Raw genomic sequence first — 13936 nt, forward strand, 5'->3', positions numbered from 1 at the left:
GATCGACCTGTTCGTCCGGATTAAATCAGCAGCCAGGCTCCCTAATTGGTCATCAGCTGCTAAAATGTTAACATCCTCGGCCAGGATTCTCCTGCACCAGAGATTTTTAATCTGAATGGCATTTTTCTGGTGAAATAAAGATTAAATAAATGAAAGAATAACATCAGAACTTGACCGGGGTGAGAAGCTCTAATAATTTCTCTCTCTCTCTCTCTCTCTCTCTCTTTCTCTCTTTATATATTCTTTCTCTCTATAATTTGTCTGATGGCTTTAACAAGTCTGTCTTCAAAATGAGTTATGTACAAAGAAAGGGAATGAATGAATGAATGAATGAATGAACTGAAGAGTTTCCTAATCAGATGCTCATCTTCTGGTGAGAGAAGCTGAATTCAGCTGTTTGAGTGACACCCTGCGATATTTGAATGTATAATGTTAATGTTAATATATTATATTGTGATTTGAATTAATATTTCAAACAAGTTTCAGACTGAATAGATCTGGCTTATCAGTTTCTTTTAATTTAAATTAAAGTCATAAATTATCTGCACTCCCTCTCTCCATTTTTGTCACAGTTAAAGGTTTCAGATTGTCAGACAATTTTAATGTCAAGTGAAGATAAATTAATAAAAACAACAGGCAGTTTTGAGATGACTAGAATCTGTTTCTCTCATTCCTAGATAATGAATTAACTGTGATCAACCAGAGTTTTTGGACTGCTGAGTTTAGTTTCCCTACTGACCTCCAGTCATAATTTCTGTTTAAACCTATCTGTCAACATGAAGTAGGCTAAGAGACATCAGTGAGCAACACATCCTGCCCTGATTGAAAGAAATTCAAGAGCAGACAATAAAGAAATTCACTGGTCTCCATCTGGAAAGAGTTACAAACTGAGAATCTTTATCCACAAACGGAGAAAACATTTTTGTTGAGCCAAAAATGGAACTTTCTTTTGCAAAAGTTTGAATCATGTTACATTAGCATTCAGAAAAATAACAGTTTCAGTTTTAAGCATGACTCATATGGACATTTCCCCCCCCAAAAATAAGAGTTAAGCTTGTGCAGCTGATGGGGAGCTGCTGAGAACAGGAAGATTATTTTACATGCTTTGTGTGGGACTGCACTACACTCACACAATTCAGTTCAATTAAGTTCAGACATCAGTTAGGCCTCACTACTAATGTCTCCAAATGATCTTTAAAAGATAAATGGGTCCAATTTATGTCCAGAAATATGCAGTCAAATAAATTTAATGCAACCCAACATGAGCAAATTAAATTTTATTTGGTACAATCCAATTCTGTCTGTGTTATTTTACAGTGCAGTATAAGTCAGTCTATAAAGCCGGCTGATATAGAGTTATCTAAATAGATTCACCAGTTGGAGTTGTAGTTCATGTTCAGATTCAGTTATTTCTAACTTATTGAGCTCTGAAACTCAGCAGAATATTTTGTTCCAGTAATAATTGCATGGATAAGATGGATTATCGACAGCTGAGAGTAAACACCCGGAACCTGATGGAAGCAAACATTTCTCTAAATAAATACTCTGCTTCTTATTCGTTTCATGCCTCCCAGCAGCAGGGTTCTCAGGTTTAATCTGCAAAATCTCATTACGGTTTTATTTCATAGAATAATGAATGCTATACAAATACATTTCTTCCGGATCTTTCACATACCAGTGTGAAAAATTAATCAGAATATAAAGTAAGTGCAGAATTGGATTATCTCCACAATAGTAAAACATTTTCAACATTTACCAGAGAGCAAGATGAGGCTCTGGATGCCTGATAGCAACAGAAAGTTGTAGATGGTGGGAAGATTTTTACTAGAAATATAACAGGTTAGGGAAACTCATGAATCTTTGAACTCCCATCGCTTTCCTCTTTCTTCTGTTCTAATGATGGAGTCTTCAATTTTGGCATTAAATGTGACCGATTATGCTTCATTAAAGATGTTAGGATAAGTTTATAGTTTCTACAAAACATTTTCATTCAATTTTTTGCACAAAATAAGATTTTATTCAGGTCAGTTCTGTCTATTTTGGCCACGCTCCCCACTTCTAAAAAGCTGCAAACAGATGCAGAGCTATACTATCATACATCTTTGAAAAGGATAAGTGGAGCCTCCTGCACAACCAACGAGAATATAGAAATTGGTTTGTGGATGGTAAGTCAACAACAAAACACATTAGGTGGTAAAATCAACAGACCAATTGTGCTGGAGCTCTTCTTGGTGATGAGTTGGACTCCGCTGGGGTTGGTAGGAAATGGTGCAGTGCATCAAAAGTGACATAATAATCTGGAGGCTTTTGAAATGGCTTGTTTTTCAGATACCAAAAATATAAGTTTTATTATATTTAAAAGTGTTTTGCCTGTTTTTAGAAGTAGTAAAAATCCAAATGGAAGAACAAGCCTGTGCAAAACGTACATTTTGCATCATTTTGTTCTCCTATGATGAACATCCAGAGAAAGGAAATGGAGGAAGCGCTTGGGTTGATTTTAGAAGCTGCAGAGATATAAATGGAGGTTCAAAAACATGCAAAGTGTGAAGTTTGTGGAGTAAGGCTCCTTTAAGGTCTTAACAAAATGCTTAAATTTAATATTTTGTTGAGATTCTATTCTGAAAAAGTTCCAAACTTGACCAAATCTCATATTCTGATCTGAGAATGTTCTGATTTTATAAATTTCTATTCTAGTCTAAATCAGAATCTGAATGTAGAATCAATTTCCATATTCTGAACGCATTCCAGGCTCCAAACAAACTCTGTTCAAATGCATCTAATCATGTCTGAAGCAAAACTTTATTGATTACCTGTGAAGGTTAAAAAATGTATTTGTGATAAAATAAGAAAAACTTGGATATATCAGCACGTGTGTAAAAGATAAATGGTGATTGAACTCATTTCATCTCTCATTTTTGTCAATTATTTCTGAAGAACTCATCAGAGTCGATGTTTTTCCTGAAATGCTTTGAAGCCTTGATGTTCTAATCTGGTTGCTTCTGCTGTTTTGAGGAATATTTGATTGTATTTCTGTTTTTCAGAAAAACCAGCAGCTTTGGCTGAGGTTCTGGTTTCATGCTGATAAATTATCTGCTGACTGAATGTGAAATGTGCAAAAGTAACCTTATTTATGACGAAATGCGGGGTAAAGCTGCTGTAATTTCACTGTGGAGCACTTCACCCTGTTGGAGATCAGACTTCCTGTGATCCTGAGCGGGAGATTCATCCTGAGAGGAAACAATTTGCAGTTTTGCTTGTGATGAGTGCAGTCTTTTTATTTATCATCAGTTATTCTCCGTAGTTGTTTCTTCATCTCTTTGCCTCTCATGTTTTCTTCCTCCAGCTCTCTGCCAAAGAAACCTCCAGATGTGACCAAGTCCAGAAAAACCAAGACGGAGCATCTTCTCAAAGTAGATGATCACGATTTCACCATGAGGCCGGCGTTTGGAGGTAAGGGAGAGGTGTTGGACGGTGTACTGGGATGTCTAACGTTAAAAAGGTCATAGAAGATTACCTAAAAGGTTTGGTAGATTCATTGTCGGTGTGAAATATCAGATTAAGCAGACATTGTTGTCTCAAACTGAAGGTGAGAACAGAGGGGTTCAATAAAATCTGCACAAAACGAAAAACACAAGTCGCTTTAATCTGAAGAAAAAATGTTTAGAGCAAACATTTGTGAAGTCAAAACCACTAAATACAATGTTTTTTTTAGGATCTTATGCATTATAGTAACAAAACATAAAACAAAATGTTAACCCTCCAGAAGTCTTGGTGCAACGGTCAGGAAATGCCACGTCTTGGGGTCGTTGGGGTCATTGGGGCAACAATCCGTGGTTTTTAATCAAAATTCATGTATTCATCTGTTTGATGTGTGATGGCACAATATAGACTCTCTGTGGATATTAGTTGAAAGGAATAAAAATATGTGGCATTGAATATGTCATTATTATAACTGTGATAGAATTTTTTGACAGTCAAAATGACAACCCTCTCATTTGAGATCTATAAAAATACCCAAATAGCAGAATTTTGCATGAATAATTAGAAGTTTTGCTCCACAAAAAACAACGGTGAATCTCTGAATGCGGAACTGCGAATAGACATTTAAAAAAATCTGAATAATTTTGTTGTGCAATGGCATTCATCCCCTCAAGATCAATGCTTTGTCGTAACATTACCTCAGCTACATCTTAAAGTGATCGAGTCTGGAGACTGTTAAATAGATTTATGCTTTTTCTTCAGTGGACAAGAGATGAAGCTATAAGATTAGACGGACTTTTAATCATCTCATTGCAGCTCCGGCTGTGCAATTAGGGTCGTCATTCTGCTTGAAGATAAACCTCCACACTCATTTGTGATCCGCTGCCTCGTTCCTACTGTCAGGTTCCGGACAGTCCAAACGAAAGTCTCGGTGTTCATTGGAGCAGCGCAGAGCAAAGCTGATTCAACTTATTGAACACAAAAGCACAGCAAGAACTGAGGCTGAACCAATCTGACTAAATCCCAGCTACGCCGAAGACCGAATTGAATATATAAGTCCTGCAGCTGCAGTTATCAGGGCATGTTTGACCATAGAAGAGAATTTGGGTGCTGATCCAGTCCGGAGTTCTGGCTGGTAGGAAGAGAGAACCGACGTGTCAAGACTCTGAATGAGTCAGAGAAACATTTATTCACCAAACTATATTGGGAGACATTGACCCCGTGGTCCTGATCCAGTTTGAACCCCTACTTAGATTCTATCGACTGCTCTCGGCAGGGAATCTCCGCGGTTTCTGATGGTTCTGACCCGAAATGACCCGTTCTCAGCCTCTCAGATTACCGTCTGCTGCTCCGACCTTTTCCCTGATGCTAATCCTCCGTCTGCCTGCACTGCTGCAGCTGATGTCAGTTTTTGTGTTCGGCTCTGATGATCCGAATCATATCCGAGTTGGTCTGCAATCAAACGGCAACGGTCCTGTCACTCACATGGAAACAAAGTAAATGTCTCATTTCCGGGTCGCAACAGGACTTTAAACTCTTATTTCTGTCCATTTCTGAGTAATATGCCCAGTACGACAAATAAATTTATTAAGAATTGTGAACTATATTTATGCTTAATAAGTAAAACTTAAACCAGATAAAATGTGTAAAAATATACATAACGTTTTTATTTCTGTCTTTTTTTCTATCTATCAGACCAAACTTTTCCTGTTTTGGGTCGGATCGCTGAAAGTCAAAATAACAAGAGCGACCTTTCTTCAGAGTTGTGCAACTTTCTACTAATGGCAGAATTTTACATCCACCAAAGTTTTTATGCATTTAAGTAATTTGATAAAAAATTATGAGTGATGATGTCATGGCTTTATAAGTTTCATATTTTGAATTTCTGGTCGTCTACAACATTTGAATAAATTGTAGGAACACCTGTTGATATAAAACAGTTTTATTGACGTGTGACGTTGCAAACACACACAGAAATAATTCATCTGACGTCTTTGAGCTCGGCTTGGGTTGCTAGGAGACAGGCGGAATTCCTCCGGGGTTGCTAGGAGACGGGCGGAATTCCTCCGGGGTTGCTAGGAGACGGGCGGAATTCCTCTGGGGTTGCTAGGTAACGGGTTCACCAGGGTTACAAGGTGAGACTTCGGCAAATTTTTCAGACACCAAAAGTCATAAACTTATTTTTTAACACTCAGCCAAAAAAACAGCTGGGTGTTTTTTATTTTTATTTTTAAGTGCTTTGCCTGTTTTTAGAAGCAGGAAAAACCCAAAATGGAAGTACGGATGCAAGTTTGATTCCCGGCCTTTGCCACATTTCTTCCCCTTCTTTCGTTTCCCACTTTTCTGTCTTAGCAGCCACAAAAATCCTTAAAATATATTTTATTACTTTAGATCTGACTTGAAGACTGACTTAAATTTGTCAAGTGAAACCATCTTAATTAAGTACGTTGGATAAACTTAATTGAATTACTTGTTACCAGTTGAAGCAGTTAAATTATTTTCTTTTTTGCGGTGGACCAAATATTAAAGAAAATTTGCGTAAACGTCTGATTTTCAACAAGTTATGGCCTTTAGCAAACATCAACAAATTTGGTATTCCTAGCTGACTTTACTGTTGAAGTTTTAAGGAGAAAAAAGTGACATATAAAAGTAAAAGCATACAAATGCATAAATATATATTTAAACAGCTCATGAAAGGAAAATAAAGAATTTGGCTCTATGGCCGTTAAGCCTTCAGCTGCCTCAGAGAAGACCAGCATGAAGTGGCTTTTAAATTGGGTCAGAACCTGTGGTGACCTGCAGGTATCAATAAACCAGAACCTGATGTAAGGCGGCCCGCGGGTCCTCGTTTCCAGAACCTGTGTTATGGTGGCTGCTTTGATGTTCCCACGTCGCCCTCCTCCTCCTGGTCTTTCCCCCCTCCCTTCGGTGTTGTTGTTGTTATCACCAGGAAAACAGACTCCGAGACTCTTTTCCAGCTGACAGTGTCACTAACCTTGATCCGTTCCTTCTTTTAACTCCAGTTTCAGACGCTTTCAGAACGTCCCACAGGTTTTGTTCTGAGTGTGATGTGAAGATGTGTCACAAACTCCAGTTTAATCTGCTCTTCTTTGGATTTTAAAGGGCTGAGTTGGATCTAAACATAGTTCATCAGCGAGGAACTTCAGAGGACTTGCTCAGTTTTCAACTAAGAAGTTGGTGCTTCTCGTCAGTCTGCGGAGAAATCAAAGGAGACTTGTTGGGTCTGCTTAGAGGAAAAACTTAAGACTCTGAAATACTCCCACATGTCAGATAAGCAAAGAGTGGCCACCTTTCTGAAGTTTCTGAACCTTGATGGTGAAGGCGATCTACTCATCACTGATACAGATACTTCAAAGCATAAAAATTGTGGTCAGAGAGGAAATCGGCTGATGAATAACTCCATTAGAGTCCATCAGAAGACCCAAGCCTTCACAACTGCATTAAGAAATGGTTTTTACAGAATCAGTTTGTGCCACTTTAAAAAAGTTCAAATCCTGCATATCACCCGAAAAGTTCTTCTTTATGACCATTTTGTTTGAGTCAAAGGAAAGCCCGAAGCAAAAACAAAGGTGGGGCTTTAATGGAAAGGTGTGGGTGGCAGGAGGAGGAGGGTTAATGCACGAACTGTAGAACTGATTTCTTAGAATGCATTCACACCAGCCCTGTTTAGTCCACTTTAGTCAAACTATAGTTTGTTTGTTTAGAAAGTCTGGTTAGTTTGGGGAGGTGTGAATGCGAAATCAAACTCTGATGTGGACCAAAACAGCTAAGTTTGGTCCACCTGTAAACCTAAGTTTCAGTTTGATTAACGTGAGCTGCAGCGCAGTTCGAGTGTGAACATGGATTCAAGCGGAGTGGAGACCACTTCAGAAGGAGGAACTAAAACAGTACCGCAGGGCATTCTGGGTAAACACAACCTAAACAAACGAGTGAGTCTGGCACTAGAGAAAAAAACTGAGTTGCATACTTTTGCCAAAGAAAAAAGAGAAATCCTACAACTGCTAAAATGTGGCAGTACTGCTTTCTGTTTACATTTTGTAAAGAAAGAAGTTGCGCTCATGTTTTTGTCGTTTCCTTCAGTGGTCTTGGTGCAGCGCCACCACAGGCGAGGAGGGGAAGCGGTTTTTGAAAGAGTTTGGAAAATATAACAAGTGTTGCGAGTTTGCTCCCCAATTGAACCAAATCCACCAGACCATCAGGTGTAAAAACACCTTTAATCTGAACAGACTGTAAATCAGATGTTTGATTCTCAGCAGATTCAAGACGTTAAAAACGTTCAAGACTCTTACAAATTGCCTGATAACAGACTTATTATTTTGTCATATTGAATTATTTTTGTGAATCTCTGACCTCTGAATAATCTGAAGAGTTGAACTCACCAGTCTACACACATCATATGGCTTTTCACATTGTAGTAACATGCCCCATTATGCAACCAAAGAGATAATCCTCATCATCTCTGCATGTAACTCAGGACTGTTGCACATGTACTATGTAGGTGGACACACAGACATATTTAACAAGCTCAGACTGAGTCGCTGTTGGAGGGTGCATGTGGGGTGTATTACTGCTCTTAATCCTGGGTAAAATAACACATTAAGCTTGTTGTTAATCCGAGCAGAAAGGAACCAGATGAAAGCCCCACGGCTACGTCTCCCCGTGCCTGTCCACTTCCCAACTCGTTTCCTGCTAAGTGACTGCAGAGTTTCGGATGTGTGCTGCTCAGTGTCGAGGATTTACTGCAGGTCAGAGGTGGATTCATGTCTCCTATTAGTTTAATGGATCCATCTTTCCTCGTATGATACTTACCCATCATCCATCGGGTTGCATGCATGCCAATCTCCTATGAATTCATTCATTTCTACCCATCCATTGTTAAATGTCTTTTACTCATCTGCCCAGGGCCGGGGCAAGGCGAAAGCAATGGAGGGAATCAAAGGCAGAAAACAAACTAAACAGAGTGAACAAAGAGCTAAAAACCAGAAGGTTGTTGTGCACCAGGCGTGATTTTCTATGGACCCCGAATGCAATTTTAGAACAGCAGACAAAAACAGTTAGACCCAATAAAAATATTCACCTTTTCCAAACTATTTTTAGAGCTAAATTTGACCATTATTCAGTGCACCCAATGCACCCAAATCTGCTTTTCTGTCATTTATAAAATAAAGCAGGTGTTTCCAGAGAAAGAGTGACTCAAATCCTGCTTTTGTGCTGAGAATAAACTAAAATTCAGTTTTTTTTTGTTCTTCCTAAATGTGTACCAAAGGATTTGCAAACTTCGTTTAGCGAAGAAAACGTGTAAAACTCTTCAGTGTTTGACTCAACATTGAACATAAAAAAAAAATAAAAATCTGATTATTTTGTTTGCTTAAAATATTGCATGTGAAGCCGGGATGAAAAGTGGTTCTTTATCCACAAAAAGAACAATTTTAGTCTAATAATCAGCGCTTCCTCTGCTGCCTTGATTTCCTTCCCCTACATTTTTGGGTTTGAATTTAATAATCAGACATTAATACCTGCACTTGCTTTCTATTCATTGTTGGACTCTGGATTTTTTTATTCTGCTGCTGCAAGTAACTGTGCAGTCTGACATTTGTTAAATCTTAGATCTTACAATATGTCACTGTTAATATTTTATGATATTGAGCTTGCTCTGTTTGGCACGTAGTGACATGTCCTTCTGGTACTGTGTTTTCTTTCTGGTGTTGAAGAAGAGGTTTTTGGTGCAGTCGAATTATTCTGCAAAGTTTTACTCCTACTCTGCTCTATTCTCATTCTTGCTGAAAATTTAAGCAGCACAATTATTGTCAGTGTTGTACAAGCGGCTTGATGTTCAAGGTTGGAGGATGCATATAAGAAATATTCCAGATATCAGCTTTTTGCTTGATTTTGCAGCATTTTATTGACTTGAACCCAAAGTATTTTGGAGCAAGAGAAGCTGAGAATGTTAAAGTTGTGAAACACAAATCATGTATTTAATTTCAAAACATGTCCTGTAAAATGAAAAGTCCTCATGGAAAGTGTCACACCCCTTTCATAAGAGAGAAAATTATGACTCACAGGTGCTTCAGGGGTTTTATCCTGATTAAATAAAGGTTGATAAAGTTTTTCTGGTGACAGTTATCTGGAGAAATGTGAATATTAATGCTCATGCTTATGAGAGCAACAATGCTTGTCCTCCTTTTCTCCTGACAAATCACCAATGAACTCAAATCGGAGTTGGAAACTTTGCTGCGTCTGATTTATGTGAAGCTCTGCACTTCAACACTCTGAAACTTTCATCTGCGTTCTCGTCTGCTTTGAACTTCTTTACTTTCACACTTTCCTTGCTTTTTTTTAACATACAGCTTTGGAAAAATTTAAGAGCCCCATCGAAAACCTCCTGAAGTTATTCCACCAAATATTTCTGAACTCTTCCTGAGTTAAAACATTAGCTTTGTTGTTTCTATTTGAATATGAATTTGTTTTCTTTGCGTTATTCGAGGTCTGAGGCGCTGCATCATTTTTGTTGCTTTGACCATTTCATAGATTCTGCAACTCTTCCCAGGATAAAAGGGAGATTTTCGTTTATGCCACCAACACCTGAAGGGGATTTGAACCCATGCAAACTGTTTGCTCAGCTCAGTTTTCTGATGAGACACTAACATGCATCTCCTGCAGGAGTGACCAGCTGCTTCGTCGTTATCTGGGGAGCTGGATGTCAGCCATGGCTCTGGCTGAGCTGCGGTTGTCCCACATCAGTAATCACATTCGCTGATAGAAAGGTGTTCACACTGGGGGTTATTAGGAGAGATGCAGGGGGAGGCTGTCTGCCGAGGAGACTGCGGAGAATGAATAATGAGTCGCTGTGTTTCACTTTAAAAAAGTCATCCAGAAAGGAGGACAGCGTCACTATCGATGGCTGCAGTCATGTTGTTACGTAACGCTGCTATTCTGTCTAACCAGGCAGTTTGAGATGAGCTCAGGAGGGAACTTTACCAGAAATAATAGCTGTTAATCCTACAATTTGGATTTAAGGGTTAAAATGGCCTCCATCATGAGAGCTTACACCCGCAATCATTTGTTTTACTGTATTCAATTCAGTTTTTGTGTTACGATTAGAGGTTTCCTAAAACAAAATGATATCTGCAGGTTCTTTACTCTTCTCTCTGAACGTAACTAATTAAATCCTGCTCAGCCTCTGGCCCTAAACATGTTGGCATAGGAAGCTTTTCTAAGGCAAAACTTTGAAAACAAAACCATTTCTTTAAAAACACTTAATCAAACCAGCAGGACTCCCTGGGAGTTTCACTAAATGGAGCACTTCTTTCATAAAAAGAAAAATATAATTAGTCGTCATAAAGACACACATTGTTCTCAGAAACTAACGCCAACTCAAACCGGACTTGATTGAGAAGCTGTGGCCTGACCTAAAGCGGGTTATTCATGCTTGAAAACGATTCAATGTGTCTAAATTAAGACTATTTTGATCAAAATTCCTCCACAATTTTAAATTCACTTTGTGTTTTGTATGTACATTGAAAGTTATTTGGTGACCTAAAGCATTGAATTGTGACTGAAGATACTTATACTAAAATCAGTCAACATGAATGTCTAAGAGGAAAATATTAAGTTTTGTTGTTTAGATAAACAACAAAACTTTACAATAATCTTACAACAACTGCAAGAGAAATAAATAAAGAATTGCTTTTTTTTCTTCTAAATTTTCTGAATTTCTGCCAGGTTGTTTTTTTTTTTTTGGTAATGTCATCAGAGAGACCAGAAGAATATTATTTGGGGGAAAAATGGATAATTGACAATATTATTGACTTCAAATTCAGTCAAAAAGGCAAACACAAAATGTATTCTGAAATAAACATTTATAAAACACTAATTAAGGTTAAAACCTTCGATATGAATCAGTGGTGTATGGAGGATTCATGTGAATATGTTGTAATGTGCAGGTAAAAATAATCTACAAAGCAAAAGGTGGCAGCAAACCTGTGGAGAGCAGAACTGAGTTAGTCGGCAATCAGGGTTTAAAAAAGGCCTTGTGTCCCGTATCGGTAAGCAGTGTTGTGTTTGAAAGGTAAATGTTCAGCCTAACCACCAGGGTCCTGCAGGGGTCGAAACAATTAACATTATGGGGGAAATCATGCCTAGAAATGCTCCCTCATCTTCCCAAGTAGATATTAGTAGCTGTGTAAAAATTGGTGATATAATCAGCAGCTGATTGCTGCGCTGGAGGCAGAAACCGGGGTATTTTTCTGCTGGTGATGTTGACAGAATATTCTGTCGACTTTCGGCGCTGTGTTTGTCCTGAGATTTATCTGAGCTCTCATTTGAGCCAACGTTAGCATCTCCCTGTTATTAATAACAAATTCAATCAGAATTGCACAGATTTCATTTGATTAAGTTACTCTTGTTTCTCATTCTTCACCACTTTCTCTACCTTAACTGTCTTCAACCCCTTTTATCTTTAATTATCATGCTAATATATGATTAAACTGTGTTTTAAAGCAGGCTGTTAGCTTAGGACAACTGGAGAAGCATTGTGGTATTTTGCTTGCTTTAGCTAGATGAATGAGTTTCATGCTTTGCAAAAACTGTGATGATATTTTCTGCTTATTTGCGCTGTTGTTTTGGTCCTTAAGTGCACGGCTATTTGTTCAATGTCTGAATATTTGTAAAAAGAAATAATGCATCCAGACTCGTGAGCATCATCCAGAACCTGCAACTGGAGCAGGTTAGGATCGGAGCGACGTCATTCCCAGACCTGAGTCGTGTGCTCTAATCAATCCATTAAATGTGTTTTGCACGTCAATAAAGCTTATTTTTTATTGCTTGATATCATAAACATTCACTAGAATGAAGTTAAAATAATAAAATGTGATTAAACTTAAAGCTTTAATTGTTTTAACAACTGTGAAATTGGAAACATGTCTAAATCTGTTTTTATTGAGTTGAAATTTAATAATCTAGTTTTTTGTTTTTGCTTTTCCGATTTCCCTCTCGAATCAGTTTCCCCTGATTGGCTGGCACTTTAATAGGTACATTTTGTTCGCACAATCGCATCCCTTTTTTGTAGTCATAAATCTCTGCATAAATTCAACGAGCTGCCCATCCTCAGAGATTTCTTTTCATCTGAAAATGTCACACATTTGTCCTATATTTTGTAACTAATTCATCAAAGTAAAGAAACCAGTTTGAGATTGTTTGAGTTCCTGACATCCTGCAGGAAGCAGCCATCAAAACATGGGTACTCTGTTGTCATAAAGAGATGGAAATGGTCAGGAATATTTATGGAAGTTTGGCTCAATTGAAGCAAGAATATATCTACACCTTTTCACCACCACTAGTCTGATTTACTGATGCAGGAAATTGGATGCATTTGTTCACATGCTGCTGTAGCTGTTGAAATCAAGAGCCATCGGACCACATAGCATTTTTCCAACCCCTTACACTCCAGTCTTGTGGAGCCTGAATTGTAGCCTCAGGTGTTCATATCTGTCAGCGGTGGTTGTAACATGTGGTTATTTAAGCCACGTTTTTCTTTCATCATTTTGAACCAGTCTGCCTGTATTCTCCTCTGACCTCTGACATCAATAGCACATTTTTGGCCTCACAGGTGTGGCTCTCTGGATATTCTCTGGTTTTTGATCATTCTTTGTGAACCTCGAAGACGGTTGTTTGTGAAACTCCCAGAAGACCAGCAGCTTCTAAAGTACTCCGAGCAAAGCGTTTGATAAAACCTATGATGCCTAAAAGCTGAACTTGATCATCAGCAAACCACATTCACCATGTCTGAGTTGTTTGTTAAACTCGGTTTGATTGAGAAAAAATTACAATATTTGTTAAATTTTTAGGTGGTGTGGGGATTTAATTTCTCTTTGATATCAATAAAGTATGTTTGAATATTAATTGAGTTGCTTTCACACCGCACTGTCAAAGTGATCCAAACCATTTGAAAAACCTGTTCCTCTCCTCGCCTGTGGTGGCGCTGCAACAAGAACTATTGACAGAAACAACATGAAAACATGTCTGCAACTTTCTCCTTTGCAAAATGTAAACGGAAATGAAGAAGCGTCAGATTTTTGTGGTTGAAAGTTTGCGTTTTTTGGTCCACAGCAGAGTTTGGTTACGCATTCAGACCTCCCCAAACAAAACTAGAGTTCAATTAAAGCGAACCAAACAGGATTAGCGTGAATTCACGTTTAGATTTTTCTCCATCTGATCATCTTATGCCACTTTCTTTGTTGACTTTCCTTTCAGTACGTCACCCCTCCAGATCACGTGAACCTGCGTCTCTCTCCTGGTTCTACATTTAGATTCCTGTCTTGTCCTCACAAGCTGGCAGAATTTCAAGCCATCACAATGACAAATTAACAGATTTACCCCATTTCAGATTTCCTAACCTCCAGTGAACCTATTTTGGATTTGAAAACCTCATTTTAAC

General features: G+C 38.3%; 1 protein-coding gene across 1 annotated transcript in view; it reads left to right on the plus strand.

Moving 5' to 3' along the window:
- gabrr2a (gamma-aminobutyric acid type A receptor subunit rho2a) overlaps positions 1-13936 on the plus strand; it is a 35939-nt gene that overhangs the window by 781 nt on the left and 21222 nt on the right. The window contains exon 2 of the mRNA XM_055053139.1: positions 3344-3450. Within this exon, the coding sequence (XP_054909114.1) occupies positions 3344-3450 (107 nt within the window). The remainder of the gene's footprint in view (positions 1-3343; positions 3451-13936) is intronic.

The sequence above is a fragment of the Poeciliopsis prolifica genome, unplaced genomic scaffold, assembly GCF_027474105.1.
Source record: "Poeciliopsis prolifica strain line A6 unplaced genomic scaffold, Auburn_PproV2 SCAFFOLD037, whole genome shotgun sequence".
NCBI lineage: Eukaryota > Metazoa > Chordata > Actinopteri > Cyprinodontiformes > Poeciliidae > Poeciliopsis > Poeciliopsis prolifica.